General features: G+C 39.8%; 1 protein-coding gene across 1 annotated transcript; it reads left to right on the top strand.

The window, feature by feature from the left end:
- The first annotated feature begins 9,722 nt into the window (after window positions 1-9,722).
- Window positions 9,723-12,189, top strand: LOC120435848. Its single transcript, XM_039605986.1, has 5 exons — window positions 9,723-9,767; window positions 9,866-9,885; window positions 9,988-10,102; window positions 10,186-10,359; window positions 11,030-12,189. The coding sequence occupies exons 1-5, from the start codon at window positions 9,765-9,767 to the stop codon at window positions 11,642-11,644; spliced, it is 927 nt and encodes a 308-aa protein (XP_039461920.1). The 5' UTR covers window positions 9,723-9,764; the 3' UTR covers window positions 11,645-12,189.
- Window positions 12,190-22,886: the final 10,697 nt, after the last annotated feature.

The following is a 22,886-nucleotide window of genomic DNA, read 5'->3' as shown; positions in this document are numbered from 1 at the left end:
GAACTAAACAGACAGATTCACAAACAGACGGCGTCACACCATAGACAGACAGAGACGCAGACTCAGAGGCAGACCGAATATAAAACATAGAACTCAAACAATAATAATCATCATCATCATCATCATCATCATCATCATCATCATCATCATCATCATCATCATCATCATCATCATCAAAACACCAGAGAAACGAAACGTTCATTCAAAAATAGACCAGAACTCAGAATGCTGGGTCAATACTGACCCAGAACCGTGACAGTTTGTTCATTTGTTTGTTTGTTTCTTTGTGTTTGTTTGTTTTATGAAAGATCAAAATAAAAATAAAATTATGCTGACATAATAATAGGAACAACAAAAAAGAATGAATAAATGGCATTAAAGGGTACTGAAAAGCAAAAAAAAAAAGAAAAACATTTTTTTTATTTAAAGCAATGTAAAATAGCCTTTACAGACTTAAAATAGCATATTTTAATGATATATTTTTTTTATGTATAATATAATTTTTAAAATATATCTATTTATTTTTTTTAAAAAAAGGTTACTAAGTTTAACATAAACTTCCAAACTGTAATTCAACTCTTTACCACTAGGGACCGATACTGAGTGGGCAACGTTTGATACACACCACCAGAAAACGTGTCCTCATGGGGGCTGCAGTACCACTGTGTGTTCAATAGAGGCGCAGGGATTTCACACACACACAGATTTTTGTCAGGTTTTGACAATCTGGGAACATTTTGAGAAAACTGCATATCTCTCTCTCTCTCTCTCTCTCTCTCTCTCTCTCTCTCTATATATATATATATATATATATATATATATATATATATATATATATATATATATATATATATATATATATAAAAAAAGAAGTGGTTTTGTTTTATTTTATTTATTTTTTTTACATTAGTAATTCCTTTTGTGCATAATTTTCTATTATTGTTAATAATAAATTAATTAAAGCAACAAAACAACCTGAAGAACCAGTTCGGAGCCGAAAGAGCCGGTTCTCTAAAAAGAGAAATCAGGATTGTAAATCAGGATTTGTGTGTGTGTGTGTGTGTGTGTGTGTGTGTGTGTGTGTGTGTGTGTGTGTGTGTATGAAGAATTTGTGTGTGGACTTAGCCAAAAAAATACGTGTGAAACTCTGCACTCAAGTTTCAAGTTACAAGTACGAATTTTGACCCTGTTTTTCTTCCTTTCATTTGATTTGCCAATGTCATGTCAATCACAAATTTAACTATCCAATCAGAGAACAGGTGGGTTTGGCTATTGGAGGGGTGCTTTATGGAGCTTCAGGTCCTTGAAGGGAATAAATACCCTTTTACATGCCAGCCCAGCGTTTTCCCTCATCACCACGAAAGAAAACAGTCTGTGGTGGTCCGAGTTTGGTGATACTTGTGTCACAGGTTTACGTGCTTAATACAGGGACCTCCAGAGCCTTTTCAACAGCGCTGCGGACCGGGGGGGGCAGTATTGTGGAAATGACAGTCTTCACTAGTGGGGATCGTTACAAAGCTTTCTTCGTTATGAATTAGCATACATGTTTTTATTGAATATTTTAAGAACCAGCAAAAAAACCCAGAAACTTTTGTAGAGGACATAAATTCAGAGATAGAAACAACAAGGAGCAGGTGCATCTAGTACAGGGAGAGCTGCTGCAAAAACCCACAGAGCTCAGAAGCCAGCGCAACAAATTCTGGATCCTTGACTTTTAGTTAGCAGTTAGCATTAGCAGCACATGCTGCATCCGATGTGAACGGATCTTTATGCTGCGCACTGTGACTCACAGCAATGGTCCCGGGTCAGCCCTGACTTTGTGTTTAAACTAATCCTAAAGTAATAATGGTATTTCTAACCACTGATATACCACAACTTTATCCTTTCAACAGCTACTGAAAGTTAGGGGACCTAGCTTCTATCAGATATTTACATAGAGATCCTCCAGCTTCAAACTGTATTACCCTTCAAGGACCTGCAGTTCAAAAAAGCGCCCCTCCTACAGCAAAACCCATCTGTTCTCTGATTGGATAGTTAAATTTGTGATTGACATGACATTGGCCAATCAGATGAAAGGAAGAAAAACAGGGTCAAAATTCGTACAACAGCTGGACCCAAGAGGACAGGAGACGTCAGTGTTCGTTTCTAAACCTGTAAACACTTAGCTGAACCTCTCTGTTAGTAGTTATGACTTGTTTTTTTTCGCTTGAATTTCTCTCGGCTTAATAAAGGACTGTTTAGAAAGCTCTGGTACGTAACGCCTAGATTAATTTTTAAGGTGCTGTCACAGTGAAGTGAGAGTTGTTGGGTAAAACAGTTTCACCCCGGTTCTGTTTTATTCCTCGGGCATCCAGAGACTGCACCGGACTCAGTCGTCATTTCACAAAAACCTTTATTCATCTTCAGTTAAGCATGCATCTCCTAGAGGGGAGACGTGCAAGGCCGGTGTCCCTCTGCAGATCTTCACTTCTTTGTTTGTTACAACCAGTTTTATAGACGCGACCCTCATCATAGAACCCACATGGTGTGTTGTAAACTCTGTATTTGTGTATGTATGTGTGAGCACGTGAGTGCCTGTGTGTGCGCGTACCTGTGTGTTTATGTGAGTGCGTGTCTCTGTATATGTGACTTCCTGCCAGTCATAAAGAGGGCCATCTCCCCTCACCCAAGCTACACCAAATTCCTCTACAAAACATAGTTAACAGATAACAAGCACTGAGACCCCCACTCTGAATCCACTGGCCCATTGGCCGCTTGTTGTCTTACTTTTACAGCTAAGCATGTGGAGAGTCTTCTGCAAACCAAGTTATGACAATTAGGAGCTTTTATTACATGCAGGTACCAGTATCAGCATCCCCCAACTGTAGCTTCCTGTCTCCTTTTATGACAGACAGAAATTCCTTTCCCTCTACACAATTACACTCTTTCAGGCCTATAACTAAACCAAACTGAAACACACAGACAAATCTTCCCTATTCCTCTGATCTACTGCTGGATCCTATCATCTAAGCAAATTCAATACATTTATTAAATGTTATTATTCAGTTCAGTAAAACACAGCTGGTGTTTGCTGGGGAAAACATGACATGTTGTGTCTCAGAGTTATCAGAGGTTGATGTGGATAATCATTGAGAGGTTGTTGTTCTGTTAATAATTGCTTTTTCTTTCTTACAGATTCTGGTATTTGGCCAAAAGAGAGCTTCAGATTTTTGGCTTCAACGCTTTGAAAGCAGACATCATCATCATCTGCAGCATGAAGTAGCATGGGCCCCTCTGGCCACACACTGATGTCAAAGCACAGCAGAATGTGTAAAATCATATGCATTGTATTCTCTATAGATTGTTTGATCTGTTTTATATCTGCTAAAGACAGCAGACTTTTTTCAGCACTTTTTGACAGTCTACTTTACCACATAGTTTCCTAACGTTGACAGGAACCAAGGAGGAATGAACTGTCACTTACATACTTTTGTTTTGTAATTCACTGAACTTCCTGTATCTGTAATGAAACTGGATGATAATGACAACAAGAAACCATGTCTGATGGACTTCATGCACTTCTTGCTCCACTGCTCATTTCGTCCTCCTTATATACACCACCATTAATAAATATGAATACCGGATAATCAGTGTTGGGAAGACTACTTTTAAAATGTATTCCACTACAGATTACAGAATACATGCCCCATAATGTATTTTGTAACGTATTCAGTTACGTTACTAATAACTAATACGTTACTCAATGAGCGTAACGTATTCTGAATACTTTGGATTACTTAATATATTATCATATTTTTAACAAATACACGAATGTACTATTGCTGTGTGATTTATTACTGAAGGTTATTCACTATACCAATACCAACTAGATTTTTAAATCTTAATATAAAATGAGTCACAGTTGGGTGCACATTATGTAAGGCTGCACTTTTTGCGGTGATCTCGTATAGAAACTATTCTGCGTGTATATAAAACAGGTCCGCGGCTCTAAACTGTAGTAAAGGGACCTCTGGCTAATACGTCAGGTTCCGTGTCGGGCTCATAGCCAAAAACTAGCTTTACTTTGTGGTTATTATTATATTTACATGTCTCCATCTCCCGTTCCTGGTTGGTGACATCTCGTACTTTTCCACTCCCCTTTTTCTTCCTCCCTCGTGCTCACAGACACATAACGTGTATGGCAGTCCGTTCTCCCTGCAGCACGGACTACACTGCCTATGATGCTACATTCTTTAAGGCTATGCCTGTAACCCTCTACCTATTGCCTTCATATTTTGTTTTTGAACAATAATTTTTAAAAATATTTCATTACATCAATATGTGGGCTGCAAGTAGCAAGGGTGACATGGGCCGCTAGATTGAGACACAGGCATTTGAGCCTGTTAATGTGTGTTTTGTTAGGGTTTCAACCGGCGTGGAATTACCAAAAATAGAAAGGGCATTGCCTAACATATGAAAAAGGAAAAAACCACCGTGTCAGACCTTTGAGTCTAACTTTTGCTCTTCATCGCTACAGACACTGAACATTCTTTAAACTTTGCACCGTAGTTTCAGTTTTATCTACAGAACCTGTAATACAGGCGTCACCAACACGGTGCCCGGGGGCAATAGGTCGCCCGCAAGGACCACATGGGTTGCCCGCGGGCCTGTTCTAAAAATAGCTCACCATAATAACTTACCAGTAAGCTGCATCTATTTTTATTTTTTCTTGCTATTTTTTTCACAATTGCATTGGTGTGAATTTGTTAGTGATAATACATAAAAAAAAAAAGTTTATTATTAAATATTAGATTAGCGCTAGCTAATCTTGTCGTGAAGACCAGCAAAGGTGAGGAGATGAGGAAAACATGGCGGAAAAAAAGAAAGAAAATATATCATTTTCACAGTGAATGGGAGGAAGAGTCCTTTTTTACCACTGTGAAAGATTCATGCGTGTGTCTCATTTGCCGGGCGACTGTGGCAACGGCAAAGCGGCACAACGTGGAGAGACATTTCCGAACGTGTCACACAAGCTACCATGCTAACTACCCAAAGGGCAGCACACTGCGAGTGGAAAAGGCCCGCGAGTTAAAGGCAGGTTTGAGCAAACAGCAGTCTTTTTTCACGAGACCGGTGAAAAACTCCCAAAAAGCAACCGAAGCCTCATTTAGAGATACACATTTCATGGTTAAAAAAAAGAAGGCATTTTTAGATGGGGAGGTTTTCAAAGAAGCAATGATGATAATTGCAAAAACTGTGCTTAAAGACGAGAAATATGGAAACGATGTAATCGCCACTCTCTCCGATGTCCAGCTGGGGGCAACTACAATTGTTAGAAGAGTGTCGGCTATGTCCGGGAACTTGGCCGATCAGTTGAATCAGGATCTGGCAAAGTGCAGTTGGTTTAGCATCCAGAGTGACGAGTCCATGGACAGCAGCAGTACAGCACAGCTGATGGTCTTTATCCGGATGGTATTTGATGGTTTCTCCACAAAAGACGAACTTCTGACACTACTGTTGCTAAAGACAACTACGAACTGAGTTGACATCTATAACGTGGTGAAGGAGTTTTTCGCAAAGAAAAAGGTACCGTTGGAAAAGCTGGTGTCAGTGACTACCGACGGGGCTCCTGCTATGATCGGCCGACATACAGGATTCATCGCTCACTTTAAAGGTGACAGAGTTCCCAAATTTTATGCATTACCACTGCATCATTCAGCAGCAGGTGTTATGCGCAAAGGTGATCAGCTTCGAGCACATCATGAGTCCCATCGTGAAGATCATAAACAGCATCCGCTTCAGTGCTTTAAATGGATTTAAAGCCCAGATGAGCATCTTATCTGTGCATTTACAGAGAAAAAGGGTGCTGCACTTTCCCTCTGTGCAGATGCTGCTGAAAGACAATGCTTCTGCATATGAGACTTTTGACAAAGTTGCAGAAAAGTACACTCAGGTCATAAACCGACTTGGTCAAGAGTTTGAGAACAGGTTTTGTGACCTTAATCAGCTTGAGCCATGTGTGTCATTCATTTCCAATCCTTTCATGAATGTGGACACAACATGCATTCCTGAGCTAAGTTCAATAGTGAAAGAGTGAAAGAAGCCATTTACGTCCACTGTGAGCGACCATCTTTGAACAGAGGCGGTGGTTTATGACACCAACTCTCTGCCATCTATAATCCAGTTTTGAGTTCCCTCCCCAGACACCTTAACGCCCACTCACATCCTGGGCCATCTGACCTCAGGAAATCACATGATAGGGTGGGGCCAGGTTTCACAATGAGCTCACACGAAACCCTGGCTGATTGGGACCCCTACCCGCTTTCACACCTTGGCTCATGTGATTAGGCAGAGGATCATCAGGGGGTCCTTTTGTCCCTCTTTGGGGGGAAACTCCCAAAGTGTTTAAATCTGGGACTCCCCACCATTGACCCTTAGAACTGAAGAAGCTTCTCGGATGAGAGGTGAAACGTCTTCAAGAAACTCAAAGAAATCCAGACGCTTTTCTTTTCAAGCTCCTTAGACCATCAAACCTGATCCTCCCAGCGATGGCTGACACAACGTTCATCAATCCCACGCCTCCTCTGAACTCACCACAGCCACTCACCTGTGCACAAAAGTTCTTATTGATATCTTCTGTGGCTGCTTCAGACGGTCTTTCAGGTTTGCTCTCCTGATTTTACCGGGAGGAGGTTCAATTCTAAGTTCAATATTCAGCTTGGATGCTGGACAGGTGGAAATCAAAATTGTAACATTGCAAAATGACGTCCACCTCAAAGCCTATCAGGGTGCACCAAACTTTTGGTGCCTTGTTGACACAGAAAGGTACAGTGGTGTATGCACAGCAGCTATGAAGGTTGTCAGCCTGTTTGGTTTAACCTGTCTTTGTGAATCAGCCTCTTCTGACATGAACTTCATCCCGAACAAACACAGAACACGCCTCTCTGATGCACATCTGCAAGACTCACTCAGAGTTGCAGTGTCAAGTTCAATTCAATTCAATTTTATTTATATAGCGCCAAATCACAGCAAAAGTCGCCTCAAGGTGCTTTATATTGTACTGGAGATCGCACAATAATAAATACAGAGAAAAACCCAACAATCATATGACCCCCTATGAGCAAGCGCTTTGGCGACAGTGGGAAGGAAAAACTCCCTTTTAACAGGAAGAAACCTCCGGCAGAACCAGGCTCAGGGAGGGGCGGCCATCTGCTGCGACCGGTTGGGGTGAGAGAAGGAAAACAGGATAAAGACATGCTGGGGAAGAGAGACAGAGATTAATAACAGATATGATTCGATGCAGAGAGGTCTATTAACACATAGTGAGTGAGAAAGGTGACTGGAAAGGAAAAACTCAGTGCATCATGGGAATCCCCCGGCAGCCTACGTCTATTGCAGCATAACTAAGGGAGGATTCAGGGTCACCTGGTCCAGCCCTAACTATATGCTTTAGCAAAAAGGAAAGTTTTAAGCCTAATCTTGAAAGTAGAGATAGTGTCTGTCTCCCGAATCCAAACTGGAAGCTGGTTCCACAGAAGAGGGGCCTGAAAACTGAAGGCTCTCCCTCCCATTCTACTTTTAAATACTCTAGGGACAGCAAGTAGGCCTGCAGTGCGAGAGCGAAGTGCTCTAATAGGGTGATATGGTACTACAAGGTCATTAAGATAGGATGGGGCCTGATTATTTAAGACCTTGTATGTGAGGAGCAGGATTTTGAATTCAATTCTGGATTTAACAGGAAGCCAATGAAGGGAAGCCAAAACAGGATAAATATGCTCTCACTTTCTAGTCCCTGTCAGTACTCTTGCTGCAGCATTTTGGATTAGCTGAAGACTTTTCAGAGAGTTTTTAGGACATCCTGATAATAGTGAATTACAGTAGTCCAGCCTGGAAGTAATAAATGCATGAACTAGTTATACCCCAGATTACAACACACTGGTGAACAGCATGCAATGCCAGGTTTCCCACTAACAGACAAAGAAAGCCATATTAGATGTTCTCGGTGGCAACATAACAGTGTCATTTCAAAGCTGAATTTAATTATTGAAAAACAAATGTGTTTGTTAAGTGTAACATGTGATAATTTGTTTTAAAATGCTGCCAATTTGGTGAAAAGTTCTGTAAAATTTGAAAGTTGATTTTTGTATGTTACATACGTACATACAAAAGTAATGTATGTAACAGTGCATGATTTGTTAAAATTTGTTAGTTAAATGTTGTAGAAGTGATCACTTCAAAATGTAAATACTTGCAGAGATTTATATAAATAAATAAAGCGTTGCATATTGATATTTATCTGTTTCCTACCTTGTTTCTTACTTGCATTCTTTATAATTATGGTGAAAAATAATTAACATAATCAGTGTCTTTACATAGATGAATATCATTAATTATTAATGATAACACATAATTAAAGTTAAATTGAGGAAATTTGTTATTTGAGAAGTGTATGTCAAACTGGTAGCCCTTCACATTAATCAGTAGCCAAGAAGTATCTCTCACTTTCAAAAAGGTTGGTGACCCCTGCTGTAATACATGCAGTATTGTATGTTTTTTAACTGTATGATGCTGTAATGTGTTTGCAGTGTTGGGGAGTAACGGAATACATGGACCGCCGTTACGTATTTAAAATACAAAATATGAGTAACTGTGTTCCGTTACAGTTACTGTTTAAAAAGGTGATATTTAGAATACAGTTACTTTGCTGAAATAAATGGATTACACGGCGGTACTTTCCTGTTTCATATTATGGCGGATCAGGACTGTTTGGGTTTTGTTTGATAGCTACGTTCTGTTGTTCCAGGCGGCAGCGTAACGGTTGCCATTACAGGGTGAAGCGGTCACTCTGTGACTGCTACCGACCAGAAACAGGAGATGGGAGCATGTAAATATAATAATAACCAGTGCAGCCAAGAAGAGTGCCTGACGAGCCCAGTAGTAAGTACGCTATTAAGACTCGACTTTACACTGTGTTCGTGTTTTCCTCTGTCATGTAATTAATATCCTTAGTATCCTTATTTTCTTATTATATTGTTTTATGTACTTTAATCATGAAGGTTTGTAAAGCAAGGCCACTTTTGACTCACAAACTAAGTGCTCAGCCAGACTGAAAACAGGAAGTGTAGAGCTGTACAGCATATTAATAAATACAGGAAGCCAGACAGAATAGAGGAACTTTGCCATATAAGCAATGTTTGTATTGAAACTGTGACGTGTAAAGTACCAAAGTAACACCTATATGAGACACAGTTTATGATTCTAATGTTAGAGATCCTGCAACTGGCGTTTGGGCTGTGCAGGGGTCTCTCTCTTCCAGAAGATGATTAAATAAAAAGAAATATAAATGTTTTAACACACTATGAGTCGGTTTTCTCTGTTCTATCATGGGGACAAAAGAATCGGGGTTAATACCTCTGAAACAATAAATTCCGTTGGAGCAGCCTTTCAACGCCTTTCAACCGACCTTTACTACGGTTCGGAGCCGCGGACCTTCAGTAATAGTAATAAATCACACAGCAAAAGTACATTCATGTAGTTGTAAAAAGCATGATAATATATTAAGTATTCAGAATACGTTACTCAATGAGAGTAACGGAATACGTTACACAATACATTTTGGGGCATGTATTCTGTAATCTGTAGTGGAATACATTTTAAAAGTAACCTTCCCAACATTGTGTGTTTGGTACTTCCAGTGGCAGGGCTGTTGCTTTTCTGTCAATCACATGACGAACCATTTTAAAGGGCTCGCTCTGTGTGTTCAGTTTCATTCTTAGACTGCGGCAATGGTGAGTAGCAGCTTTTCATTTGTTCACTCTCAGCCACCATAAGAGTTATTTTATTCTATCAATATTAAATTAAATGTTTTCTCTCATGTTCAAAATAGGCTGCCCAAGAGCAAAACAGGTATGTTTGCAGATTCTGCTGTAGCCAAAGTTATGATGTTTTAAGATTTAAGATGTCTTGTGTGTTTTTAAATTCCTAACTGCTCAATCATGATCATTGTAGAAAAGAAGAAAATCTGAAAGCTCAACAAGGTTTTAGAGAAAATGCTTTTAAGATTATCGTGAAGATGCAAGGCTGGTCTAGCGTGACTCCTAGAAGTAAACACTTAGTGGATGAGGTGGGTTACCTTTGTCACTTTTGACACAGTCCTTTTATTTCACTTGTAACAACAAGTAAAATAAATGTGTTTTCCCTCAACAGATTCTTCACAGCATCTTGTTTTTGGGTAAAATCAACAGCATCCCCTTTTCCCCAAATGAAATCATCTCTGATGGTGATATTTTGGAAGCCTTAATGGCAAAATATCCCAGGCCTTTTCAATTCTATCTGACTCAGCTTCCCAGGCGGAGTCCGTTCTCCTGTGTGCTCGACATGGTAAGATAACTGTTCTCACAGTTTCAGTCAATCTGTCAGACTTCCGGTTTTAAGGAAAGTATAATGTAAAGTCATTTTGGACTCACAAATCCAAAGAGAGGCTGAAAAGCATACTGTACCTTATACTTCAACATAGACTGCAGGAGAGCTAGGAACTTGCTTCAGAATGTGTTAGTCCTAAATAATATCTAAAAGACGCAGTATTAGACATACTTACAGTCCTCAGGGCATATATGATGCTGTTACTGTGTAGCTGCTGGATCTTTTCATTTAAGCCCAAGATTTAATTTGTTTTTTGTGACAACTCAACATGGCAAAAGCAAAAAAAAACCAAAAACCCCATCAATTAACAAATTTGATTATAAATCCGTAAGAACAAAGATGGATTTTTGCTTGTTGATTCGAAATTTAGCACATTTTTGTGACCTGTTCTACTCCCTCTCTTATAATATCTACATAAAAAGCATCCGATGGTCCTACATAGCTAAATAACTCAATCTGCAAAACAAACATGTTGGTCAACTGTATGTTAACAACAAATATGAAATCGTATGTATGCACTAGAGTCAGATATTTAAAAAACATTCCACTGTTACAATATAGAAAATGAAAGTTGATCATTTCAACGATGCAGATGTAACATTATGACTGTATGTGTAACTGTTTCCAGATTGTCCTGCTGAATAGTCCAGCGAATGAAGAGCAAATAAAGGAAAGTCTGCGAGATCTCATCAAAGACCTTGCTCCACATTTTCTGGTCTCCTCCACCATCTGCATTTCCCAGAAATCCAAAACCGACCAAAGTTCAAAGAGGTACTACGGAGTCTCCATGTCCACCAACGGTCCTAACCCGAGGACAATTGTGATTGCTGCCTCCTGTCTTAGCAAATGGGATGAATATGTATCTGGTGCAGTGATGACCTATTATCCAAATAATGTCATGAAAGATTACTTTGATGGAACCATTGAAGTACCTGGAAACATCAGGTGTGAGGCATTTAGTCTCAGTCGTGATGAACAAATGAGCCCTTGCAGATCATGTCACAATTTGTTTGGCTTGAACACAGAAGAAACCAAAGAGTGGGATTATGGTAACTGTGCTGAAGCTGAGAGCCTGAGCAAGTTGCTTACAAGTGAGGAAGAAGTTAAAAATGAAACACATGTGCACGAACACTCAGCTGAAAACAGGCAGAGAGCTGAGGAAGAGGTTCGTAGGGCTCTTAGGAATGTGTTGAGAATGATTCACTTTAACACCTGGACAGGTGAATTTTACAACCCCGAGTGAGATGTCATGAAATCATCTGTATAAGGTGACCTGATACCTCTGCTTTGATCTGATTCTGATGAATAAAGATGCTCTGCGCTGACAGCATGAGTGTGGATTTGCTGTAATCACATACACACATTAGCGCGCTCATATGTTTACTCTCCAGCTCTTTGTAACGTGCTTGTTAGAATTTATAATAAGAATAAATATCAGCAAACGGTGAGAAAAAACTGAAAAGGTGTTTTGATCATGGTAATAATAACATCAGGCTTCTATGTTTTCTAATGCAATATGAAGCATGTGAGACAGCAATTATTGGGAAGAAACACATCTTTATACTGGTCTATACCCAGGATACACAGAAATACACAACAAAACATGTCTTTTCCTTTTATGATCCCATCTATAACCTCTTCCCTAAGCAAAAGCACTACACATGTAGTTATAATAGTTGTAGTAGATATAGCACCAAATATATTTCTGCTCTGTAAAGTGTAACCTTTTTTAACCCTGTAAATTCTCAACCATGAAATAATTGACAGAAAACTCAACTGGAGTGTTTATTGAACCTTCTAACAAATGAAATAAATAAATAAATAACTTGCATCTGTGAGTTTTCTTTCTACATCCAGCATTTTGTGCTATTTATTGTTTTTAAATTTATGAATTTTTCAGGGGGGAATAAAAATCACACTATTGATGGACCCTGAAGAGATGATGTGGGTCTGCCCTCCGGTAGGCCCACCACCTGCAGGAGGCGCAGTAGAGGCTAGTGCATGAGGTTGAGAGATACTGCTAGATATAGTCAGGCTCACCTCAATGCATAGCTTGGGGTTTGGAACCAGTTTCCCAGAGAGGGATTTGAGTCTGTTCAGGTCTTCGCAAACTTGGTACATCCAAAACAATTTTTTGCAGTTATTTTTTTGCCTAAATATAAAAATCTGTTCGAGGAGCATCTGAAACTGTGATCTTTAGTGAGTTCATTATCCACTCTGTCAGTGTCACGGTTTGCGGGGCAAGCTTTGTGGTGTTAGTGAATAAAGGACCCGAAATGCAGGCACAGGCTGAGATGCGACTGAGCTTTTATTCCGAGAGGTAAAAACAAACAAAAGAGGGGACAGAAGTAAGAAAACCTAAACTGTGAAAAATATTAGAAACAAAATCCGAAACCATAACTCACAGAATGACACACAGGGAGAAAGATATGGAGCTTACACAGGGGATGATGAGCATGCATGTCGTACTTCCTGTTTTACATTTTGACACGCAGAATGTAAAGCAGAGAGACACGGCGATACTATCAATCACTCAATCAATCAGTCAATACTTTATTTATATAGCACATTTAAAGACCAGAGGTACACTAAAGTGCTTCTCAATAATAAAATATGAAATAAAATTAATTACATATGGGTACGATAGTAGAGTACAAATACATTTCCAGACAAAACGAAGCACTAATTAACCCGTGAGTACTATGTTAAAAGAAATATTTCACTCTCACTGTAAAAGTTAGGTAAAATCAACACAGACATATCAACTGGAAAACCCCAGTAACACAATAGGTTAAAATTACATACAAATGCAATAAAAGCACAAAATGTATGTTGGATAAATCACTAACTAATCTAAAATGCAAGATTAAATAAATAAGTTTTCAATGGTGTTTTAAAAGATTAAATAGATTCCGAGACGCGAATATCAGCTGGAAGACTGTTCCAGAGGTTAGGTGCAGCAATGGCAAAGGCACGATCACTTCTGGTTTTCAGCTGGGATCTAGGTTGCACCAAGAGCATTTGACTCGATGATCGAAGTGCTCTCCTAGGAGTATACAGGCTGAGAAGTTCAGTTAAATTGCAAGGTGCAATATTATTTATGATTTTGAATAAAAGCAATAAAATCTTAATCCGATATTTGATGGGCAGCCAATGTAGGTGAGCAAGGATCGTGGTAATAGAATCAAACCTTCTAGTACCAGTTAAAAGGAGTGCTGCTGCTATTTGGACAAGTTGTATTTTATGAAGAAGGGCAGATCAGAGGCCCAGGTAAAGGGAGTTGCAGTAGTCTAATCTTGAAGTAACAAAGGCATGTATAAGTTTTTCAGGATTTGCATTCCATTCGCAGTATGTAATGCTTAGCCTAAGAGATTTATCGTAGTTGGTAAAAGCTAGACTGTACTACAGAGCACACTTGTTTATCAAGTTTAAAGGAGCTGTCCAAAAAACACCTAAATACGTACTGTATCAGAGAGGGAGGTAGAAAAGGGCCCAAATATATCGGCTAATTGTCCCCGAGGGATGTGGCTATCAAAAACTATTTCAGTTCTATTTTAATTTAGGAAAAAGGAGTTACTCGATAACCAGCCTTTGACCTCCCTCATACAATCAAGAATACACCAAGTACTTTTACGGAGCGATGACAAGCAAAGGCAAACACACTCTATAAATACAAAAGGCGAACCACGCAAAGAGGGAAGAGCTGGGAGACACGGCTCAGGACAATTACATCTGACGAGACAGAGGGAAGCAAAACACAATACATTAGCCTGAGACACGGACCTTCAAAGTAAAACAGGAAGTACGACATGCATGCACAAACACGGGCCAAACACTATGACAACAGAGGAAACACAGAGACGTGGGACCCAGGCAGGCACAGAGACACAGACACAGCACATAGGGAACTATAAACCCGAGAAAAAAAAAGAAAAGGAAATATGGTATCTAAGCAGATTCTTACTCTGGATGGCATTACCTTGGCCTCCACTAACGCTGTGAGGAACCTTGACCAGGATATGTCCTCCAATGCACATATTAAACAAATATGTAAGACTGCTTTCTTCCATTTGTGCAACATCTCTAAAATTAGAAATATCCTGTCACAGAGTGATGCTGAAAAACTAGTTCATGCATTTATTACTTCCAGGCTGCACTACTGTAATTCGTTATTATCAGGATGTCCTAAAAACTCGCTGAAAAGCCTTCAGCTAATCCAAAATGCTGCAGCAAGAGTCCTGACAGGGACTAGAAAGAGAGAGCATATTTCTCCTGTTTTGGCTTCCCTTCATTGGCTTCCTGTTAAATCCAGAACTGAATTCAAAATCCTGCTCCTCACATACAAGGTCTTAAATAATCAGGCCCCATCTTATCTTAATGACCTTGTAGTACCATATCACTCTATTAGAGCACTTCGCTCTCGCACTGCAGGCCTACTTGTTGTTCCTAGAGTATTTAAAAGTAGAATGGGAGGAAGAGCCTTCAGTTTTCAGCACTGTTGGGCAAGTTACTTTGAAAAAGTAATTAATTATAGTTACTAGTTACTTCTTCAAAAAAAGTAACTGAGTTAGTAACTGAGTTACAATATTCTAAAAGTAATTAATTACTTGAAAAGTAACTATTGTGCTACTTTAAAAAAAAACGTTTAACTCTCTGAGGTCCAGGGTATAATTGGCCATTTTAACTACTTTTGATTTTCCCTCCACATTTTACCTTTAAAAACTATTTACTTTGCCTTGTTTGGTATCATTCTTTTTAGCACAACCTTATGTGTCTGAATTTACAGTTATGTTTTCATTTTGACATACTGTATTAACACAATTGATCTAAAATCAGACAAAAAACATAAAATAAGTAGAAAAAGTTTTTTTTACTGTAACAACCACAAACATGTTTATTGAATCATATTTAATAACCTTAAATGCAAATATAAATCGTCAGTTTTAAACTCCTATGCAAAAGTTTTGCAAACAACAAAGTTATTTGCATCCATTTACCTTTTACCTTGATTTTTTTAAATAACCATTTCAAACTATTTACAGAACAATCAGCTGTTCTGCATTCAATAAGATGCCACACAAATTATTTGTGCCACTCCAAAAATAAAAATAAATTCTGTCCACTATAAAGGAGAACATCACAGCCTGATACCTGCAGGTCTGACAGCAGCAGGTGTATCACTCCTGTTTCTACCTGGAGACAGCAGTCGCCTCATTGTTCTGACACACAACACAAAACTATCCACAACACTACACACTAACTACACAAGACAACACATTAACTACACACTCCAAACACGCTAAATGTCACAAATCTCTCACATCTCAAAACTGTCTCTCTCTCTTTTTCTGCTGTCTCTCTCTCTCTCTCTCTCTCTCTCTCGCCGTCACTCCTAAAACTTCCCCTGTTTTTATTTATTTTTTTGGTCATAAGCAGAGAGTGCTTGCTAGCGCTGTCCTTAGACAGTAAACGTGATGAAACTATTGAGGAAAAAACGCAGCGTATATCTTGTTTATCGTGACTTTGGTTTTACGTGGCCTATCAACACAGTTTAAAAACTGGCACGTTGTTGTTTTGTCTTTAAGTGGTCATGTGATTGACTTACCACGACTACTTTATTCTTCCTCAGTCAAACAGCAGCACTCATGCGATTGTTTTGCCCCCTTAGCTCCAGGTGTTGTGCTAGACAGTGATCGTGATTACCGTCCGCGGGAGCGCGCAGCTGCTTAAAGCTGTAGCGTCCAGATTACTTACAGCTACTTCCGTGCAACTGATATAAGATGCAGTAAGCTGAACACAGCTTCAACCGTCTGTTTGTTGAAAAATAGTAACGGACCGCATTTTCTTGTTAGTAACTGTAATGGCGTTGTAACGATAGGAATAGTAATTAGTTAGATTACTCGTTACTGAAAAAAGTAACACCGTTATTCCCATCACTGGTTTTCAGGCCCCTCTTCTGTGGAACCAGCTTCCAGTTTGGATTCGGGAGACAGACACTATCTCTACTTTTAAGATTAGGCTTAAAACTTTCCTCTTTGCTAAAGCATATACAGGGAGTGCAGAATTATTAGGCAAATGAGTATTTTGTCCACATCATCCTCTTCATGCATGTTGTCTTACTCCAAGCTGTATAGGCTCGAAAGCCCACTACCAATTAAGCATATTAGGTGATGTGCATCTCTGTAATGAGAAGGGGTGTGGTCTAATGACATCAACACCCTATATCAAGTGTGCATAATTATTAGGCAACTTCCTTTCCTTTGGCAAAATGGGTCAAAAGAAGGACTTGACAGGCTCAGAAAAGTCAAAAATAGTGAGATATCTTGCAGAGGGATGCAGCAGTCTTAAAATTGCAAAGCTTCTGAAGCGTGATCATCGAACAATCAAGCGTTTCATTCAAAACAGTCAACAGGGTCGCAAGAAGCGTGTGGAAAAACCAAGGCGCAAAATAACTGCCCATGAACTGAGAAAAGTCAAGCGTGCAGCTGCCAAGATGCCACTTGCCACCAGTTTGGCCATATTTCAGAGCTGCAACATCACTGGAGTGCCCAAAAGCACAAGGTGTGCAATACTCAGAGACATGGCCAAGGTAAGAAAGGCTGAAAGACGACCACCACTGAACAAGACACACAAGCTGAAACGTCAAGACTGGGCCAAGAAATATCTCAAGACTGATTTTTCTAAGGTTTTATGGACTGATGAAATGAGAGTGAGTCTTGATGGGCCAGATGAATGGGCCCGTGGCTGGATTGGTAAAGGGCAGAGAGCTCCAGTCCGACTCAGACGCCAGCAAGGTGGAGGTGGAGTACTGGTTAGGGCTGGTATCATCAAAGATGAGCTTGTGGGGCCTTTTCGGGTTGAGGATGGAGTCAAGCTCAACTCCCAGTCCTACTGCCAGTTTCTGGAAGACACCTTCTTCAAGCAGTGGTACAGGAAGAAGTCTGCATCCTTCAAGAAAACATGATTTTCATGCAAGACAATGCTCCATCACACGCGTCCAAGTACTCCACAGCGTGGCTGGCAAGAAAGGGTATAAAAGAAGAAAAACTAATGACATGGCCTCCTTGTTCACCTGATCTGAACCCCATTGAGAACCTGTGGTCCATCATCAAATGTGAGATTTACAAGGAGGGAACACAGTACACCTCTCTGAACAGTGTCTGGGAGGCTGTGGTTGCTGCTGCACGCAATGTTGATGGTGAACAGATCAAAACACTGACAGAATCCATGGATGGCAGGCTTTTGAGTGTCCTTGCAAAGAAAGGTGGCTATATTGGTCGCTGATTTGTTTTTGTTTTGTTTTTGAATGTCAGAAATGTATATTTGTGAATGTGGAGATGTTATATTGGTTTCACTGGTAAAAATAAATAATTGAAATGGGTATATATTTGTTTTTGTTAAGTTGCCTAATAATTATGCACAGTAATAGTCACCTGCACACACAGATATCCCCTAAAATAGCTAAAACTAAAACAAACTAAAACTACTTCCAAAACATTCAGCTTTGATATTAATGTGTTTTTGGGTTCATTGAGAACATGGTTGTTGTTCAATAATAAAATTATTCCTCAAAAATACAACTTGCCTAATAATTCTGCACTCCCTGTAGTTAGGGCTGGATCAGGTGACCCTGAATCCTCCCTTAGTTATGCTGCAATAGACGTAGGCTGCCGGGGATTCCCATGATGCATTGAGTTTTTCCTTTCCAGTCACTTTTCTCACTCACTATGTGTTAATAGACCTCTCTGCATTGAATCATATCTGTTATTAATCTCTGTCTCTCTTCCACAGCATGTCTTTATCCTGTTTTCCTTCTCTCACCCCAACAGGTCACAGCAGATGGCCCCGCCCCTCCCTGAGCCTGGTTCTGCCAGAGGTTTCTTCCTGTTAAAAGGGAGTTTTTCCTTCCCACTGTCGCCAAAGTGCTTGCTCATAGGGGGTCATATGATTGTTGGGTTTTTCTCTGTATCTGCTGTACAATATAAAGCGCCTTGAGGCGACTTTTGTTGTGATTGGTGCTATATAAATAAAATTGAATTGAACTGAATTGAATTGAATTGAAACCAAAACCTAAGAACAAGAAAACAAGAATTAACCCAAAACATAAGATAATGATTCAATTCAATTTTATTTATACAAAGGTAAAGGTACTTTATATTGTAAGGTAGAGCCTACAATAATAAATACAGGAAAAAAAAACCGAACAATCATATGACCCACCATGAGCAAGGACTTTGGCGACAGTGAGAAGGAAAAACTCCTTTTTAACAGGAAGAAACCTCCAGCAGAACCAGGCTCAGGGAGGGGCGGGGCCATCTGCTGCGACCAGTTGGGGTGAGAGAAGGAAAACAGGATCAAAGACAAAGACATAATACAAATACTAAACACAAAACGCTGGGTCTAATGACCCGGGACCATGACTGTCAGCCTCCAGGGTGCCCTTTTGTTAGAGTGAATTGTTAAATGTTGTCATTTTTATGCTCACCATCTCTACATTGTTTTAACTCTGTGATGAAAGGAATTCTTCTGTCCTTCCCCCCAGATTCTCGAGGTTCTGGGTGGGGGGCTGTAGTCTTTTATTACAGACACATCCTTGTGAAGGTCTTTTTGATGGAAGCTTCCTGCCCAGCAGGAGGTCACACACACACACACACACACATTCTTACATACATACGGAAGTTCACACATATACATACAATGCCTTGTCTTAGAACCATGTGGGCGTTGCTTTGCTGTGATGTGTTTTGTGTGAACTGTTTCTCAATAAAGGCGGGAGGAGGCCGGATTTGGGGTCATTTTCGTGTTAGACATAGACGAGGCCTCCCTTGCAAGGAAAATCGATCGATCGCTGACTGTCTTGTTTTCTTCATGATGAATAAGTCTCTGGAACTAGCGGGGCTTGTGGAAACACAGACCCAACACCTTTGTTGTCTTTTAACTGAAGAAAGTCTGCTGTTTATGCACATGGACAGTAGTCAGAACATATGAGATGAATGAGTTCCTCATCTTCTCTGCTTATTTCCAGGTGTAAATACCAGGAATGGGTGTCAGATTTTGTTTCCAAAAACAAAAACAAGCATTTAAAATGAGAACAAAACAACAAACAACAAAACAAAAGCAAGCATTTAAAATGAGAACAAAAAAACAACAAACAAAACAAAAACAAGCATTTAAACCTGAAGAAAAAATGAACTATCACTTCCATACTTCTGTTTTGTAATTCACTGAACTTCCTGTAAGCTGTAATGAAACTGGATGATAATGACAACAAGAAACCATGTCTGATGGACTTCATGCACTTCTTGCTCCACTGCTCATTTCATCCTCCTTACATGCACCACCATTAACAAATATGAATACTGGATAATCAAAGTGATCATAGTTAACACTTGGTTGTGTTGTGTGTTATTTTCTTATACTTCTGTGACATTTTCTGTGTAAAATCTTTCATTTCTTTCTACTTCGGACTTTTAAGTCTGACCTTTGCTCTTCATCACTACAGACACTGAAAATTGTCTCTAAACTTTGCACTGTAGTTTCAGTTTTATCTACAGAACCTGTAATAGATGCAGTATTGTATGCTGTTTAACAGCAACTTCCCAACTATTGGGAGGAAATACATATTTATACTGGTCTATACCCAGGATACACAGAAATACACAATACACAGCACAACATTTTTTTTTTTCATTTTATGATCCCATCTATAACCTATTCTCTAAGCAAAAGCACCACACGTGTAGTTATAATAGTTGTAGTAGTTATAGCACTTGTTATATTTCTGCTCTGTAAAATCTAACTTGTTTCAGTTTAAGTCTGTAAAGTCTCAACAATGAAATTATTGACAGAAAACTCAACTGGAGTTTATCGAACCTTCTAACAAATACAATTTTATTTATATAGCACCAAATCACAACAACAGTAACCTAAAGGTGCTTTATATTGTAAGGTAGACCCTACAATAATGCATACAGAGAAAAAAACCATTGACAGATTCCATTAAGTTGGTTGGTGGTCATTATACCATTGGTTTACCTTCCAGGTGTACTCAGATGAAAAATTCCAAATAATAAGGCAGCTGTAGAACAGCAGACTATGGGCCTTAAACGGAAGTTTATCAGGGATGGTTTGTTTCATGCTGATTATACCAGTTTTATGACTGATATTATTTCCAAAGGGTGTTCAGAGAAGGTGCCTGCTGAAGAGCTGGATCACTGAGATGGAGGATTGTGGTACATTCCAACATAGGTTGTATCACCCACAGAAGAAGACGTTGCCAGTTGTCTTTGATCGTTGCGTTTCATTTCAGGTAATGTCTCTGAATGGACAGTTTGTGCAAGGCCCAGTTCTTACTAGCTTGCTAGTCGGGGTGATAACTAGGTTCCGTAAAGAGCCTGCTGTGCTCATGGCAGATATTGAATCCATGTTCTATCAGGTCAGAGTACAAAGAGAAGACTCAGATCTTTTAAGGTTTCTGTAGTGGCCAGATGGAGATCATGGTAAGGATCCATGGTAAGGATCTGGTGGAATACAGAATGAAGGTACACCTGTTCAGAGCCACCTCATCTCCAAGTTGTGCGAGTTTTACCTGGAAATGTACAAGGGATAACAGAGATGACTTCAGACTAGAAGTTGTCAGTAATGTTCGACATAATTTTTATGTGGATGATTGCCTTACCTCGGTTGGTTCTGAAGAGGAAGCAGTGTTGCTTCATCAAGAACTTGTTGCTCTTTGTGCTAAAGGAGGCTTTAAGCTCACCAAATGGATTAGCATCAGAAGAGCAGTACTCCCAGGAAGTTAAGGATTTGGATAGTGATATCTTGCCAGAAGAGAGAGCACTAGGTGTGCAGTGGTGTATCCAATCAGATACATTCAAGTTTAAGATTACACCTAAAAACAAACCTCTCACAAGGAGAGGGATACTGTCCATTGTGAGCTTGAGCTATGACCCTTTGGAGTTTTGGGCACCTGTTGTGTTATCTGCTAAGTTGTGCCTTCAGAAATTGTGCTGAAACCATTGGGGCTGGGATGATGTGTTGCCAGTTACTGTTGGACGAAGAAGGCCTTTGTACAGTTCTTTGTGAGGTAGAGGCTATTGTGAACAGTATGCCGATAACCAAACCCTCTACTGATTCTAATGATTTGGAGGCTTTGACTCCTAACCAACTGTTGCTGCTTAAGACCAAGTCATTGATGCCACCAGGAGTGTTTCAGAAGGAAGACGAATATGGGCGTTGTTGATGGATTAATAATAATGGATTGGATTTATATAGCGCTTTTCAAGGCACCCAAAGCGCTTTACAATGCCAGTATTCATTCACTCTCACATTCACACACTGGTGGAGGCAAGCTACAGTTGTAGCCACAGCTGTCCTGGAGCAGACTGACAGAAGCGAGGCTGCTATATCGCGCCATCGGCCCCTCTGGCCAACACCAGTAGGCGGTAGGGTAAAGTGTCTTGCCCAAGGACACAACGACCAGGACAGAGAGCCCGGGGATCGAACCGGCGACCTTCCGGTTACAGATGCGCTTCCCAACCCCCCGAGCCTCGGTCGCCCCTTGTCTGACATGTTCTGGAAGTGCTGGGTCAAGGAGCACCTGCCCCAGCTTCCAGAGTGGCAGAAGTGGCAGAGTCAGACGGAATTTCTGGGAATGTGGTTATCTTTGCGGGTGATTCTGTGCCTCGTAGCACTTGGGTGACTGGAAAGGTTGTGGAAGCAGTTCCTAATGGTAAAGGACTTATTTTGTGTTTAAAAAAGACCAGCCTATCACTAAAGTGTGTCTTCTACAAGGAGCAGAAGAATCATTAAGATTATGTGACTTTATCAAATGTCTATTTGTATTCATGTGAATTTGTTTATTTTTTAAATTAAAATTCTATCCTTGAATTTTGGATAAAGGATCGGTTATGTGTATCAATATGTCTCTGTGAGCGTGCTGGGGAGCATGCACCAACGATGTTTGACAGGAAGTTTTGATTTTGTTATGTTTTGACTCTCTCTCTCTCTGTTGAGGTCAACTTCCTGAAGGCCTGAGTCATGGAGTGCACACATGATAATGAGTTTTCCAATTATCCACTGCTAGTAGGTTAAACCATCAGATGAGAGCTGAGGGTGGGAGTGGGCTGAATCTTCAGTTTGATTTGATTTAGTTAGTTTCTATATTATTTAGCTGGAGTGTGTTTGTAATCAGATATATGTGGGGTTTGTTAGAATAACTGCAGTATTTTACTGTATAGGCTTTTGTACCTGGGCTGTGTCAGGGGGAAATCTTGTAAATTTTATGGGTGGTGGTATGACCGGCATCTATTTAAGGAGGAATTTTTTGAGAGGGAAGTTTGTCCATGTTTATATGTGTTGGTAGTGAGCGTGTTAAACCTCTGTATGTGTAAAAAAAAAAAATCAACAACAACAACAACAACAACAACAACAAAAACATATTCAGAGCTCTGAAAAACTACTGAAGGCTCTTGTGGTTGTTTTTT

Source organism: Oreochromis aureus, linkage group 22 (assembly GCF_013358895.1).
Source record: "Oreochromis aureus strain Israel breed Guangdong linkage group 22, ZZ_aureus, whole genome shotgun sequence".
Classification (NCBI taxonomy): Eukaryota; Metazoa; Chordata; class Actinopteri; order Cichliformes; family Cichlidae; genus Oreochromis; species Oreochromis aureus.
The sequence above is the reverse complement of the archived record's forward strand: the minus strand, read 5'-3'. Positions and strand labels throughout refer to the sequence as shown.

Coding starts and splice junctions, on each gene's coding strand:
- LOC120435848 (XM_039605986.1), top strand. Junction 9,886..9,987: donor GCTGCCCAAGAGCAAAACAG/GTATGTTTGCAG, acceptor TGATCATTGTAG/AAAAGAAGAAAATCTGAAAG. Junction 10,103..10,185: donor GTAAACACTTAGTGGATGAG/GTGGGTTACCTT, acceptor TTCCCTCAACAG/ATTCTTCACAGCATCTTGTT.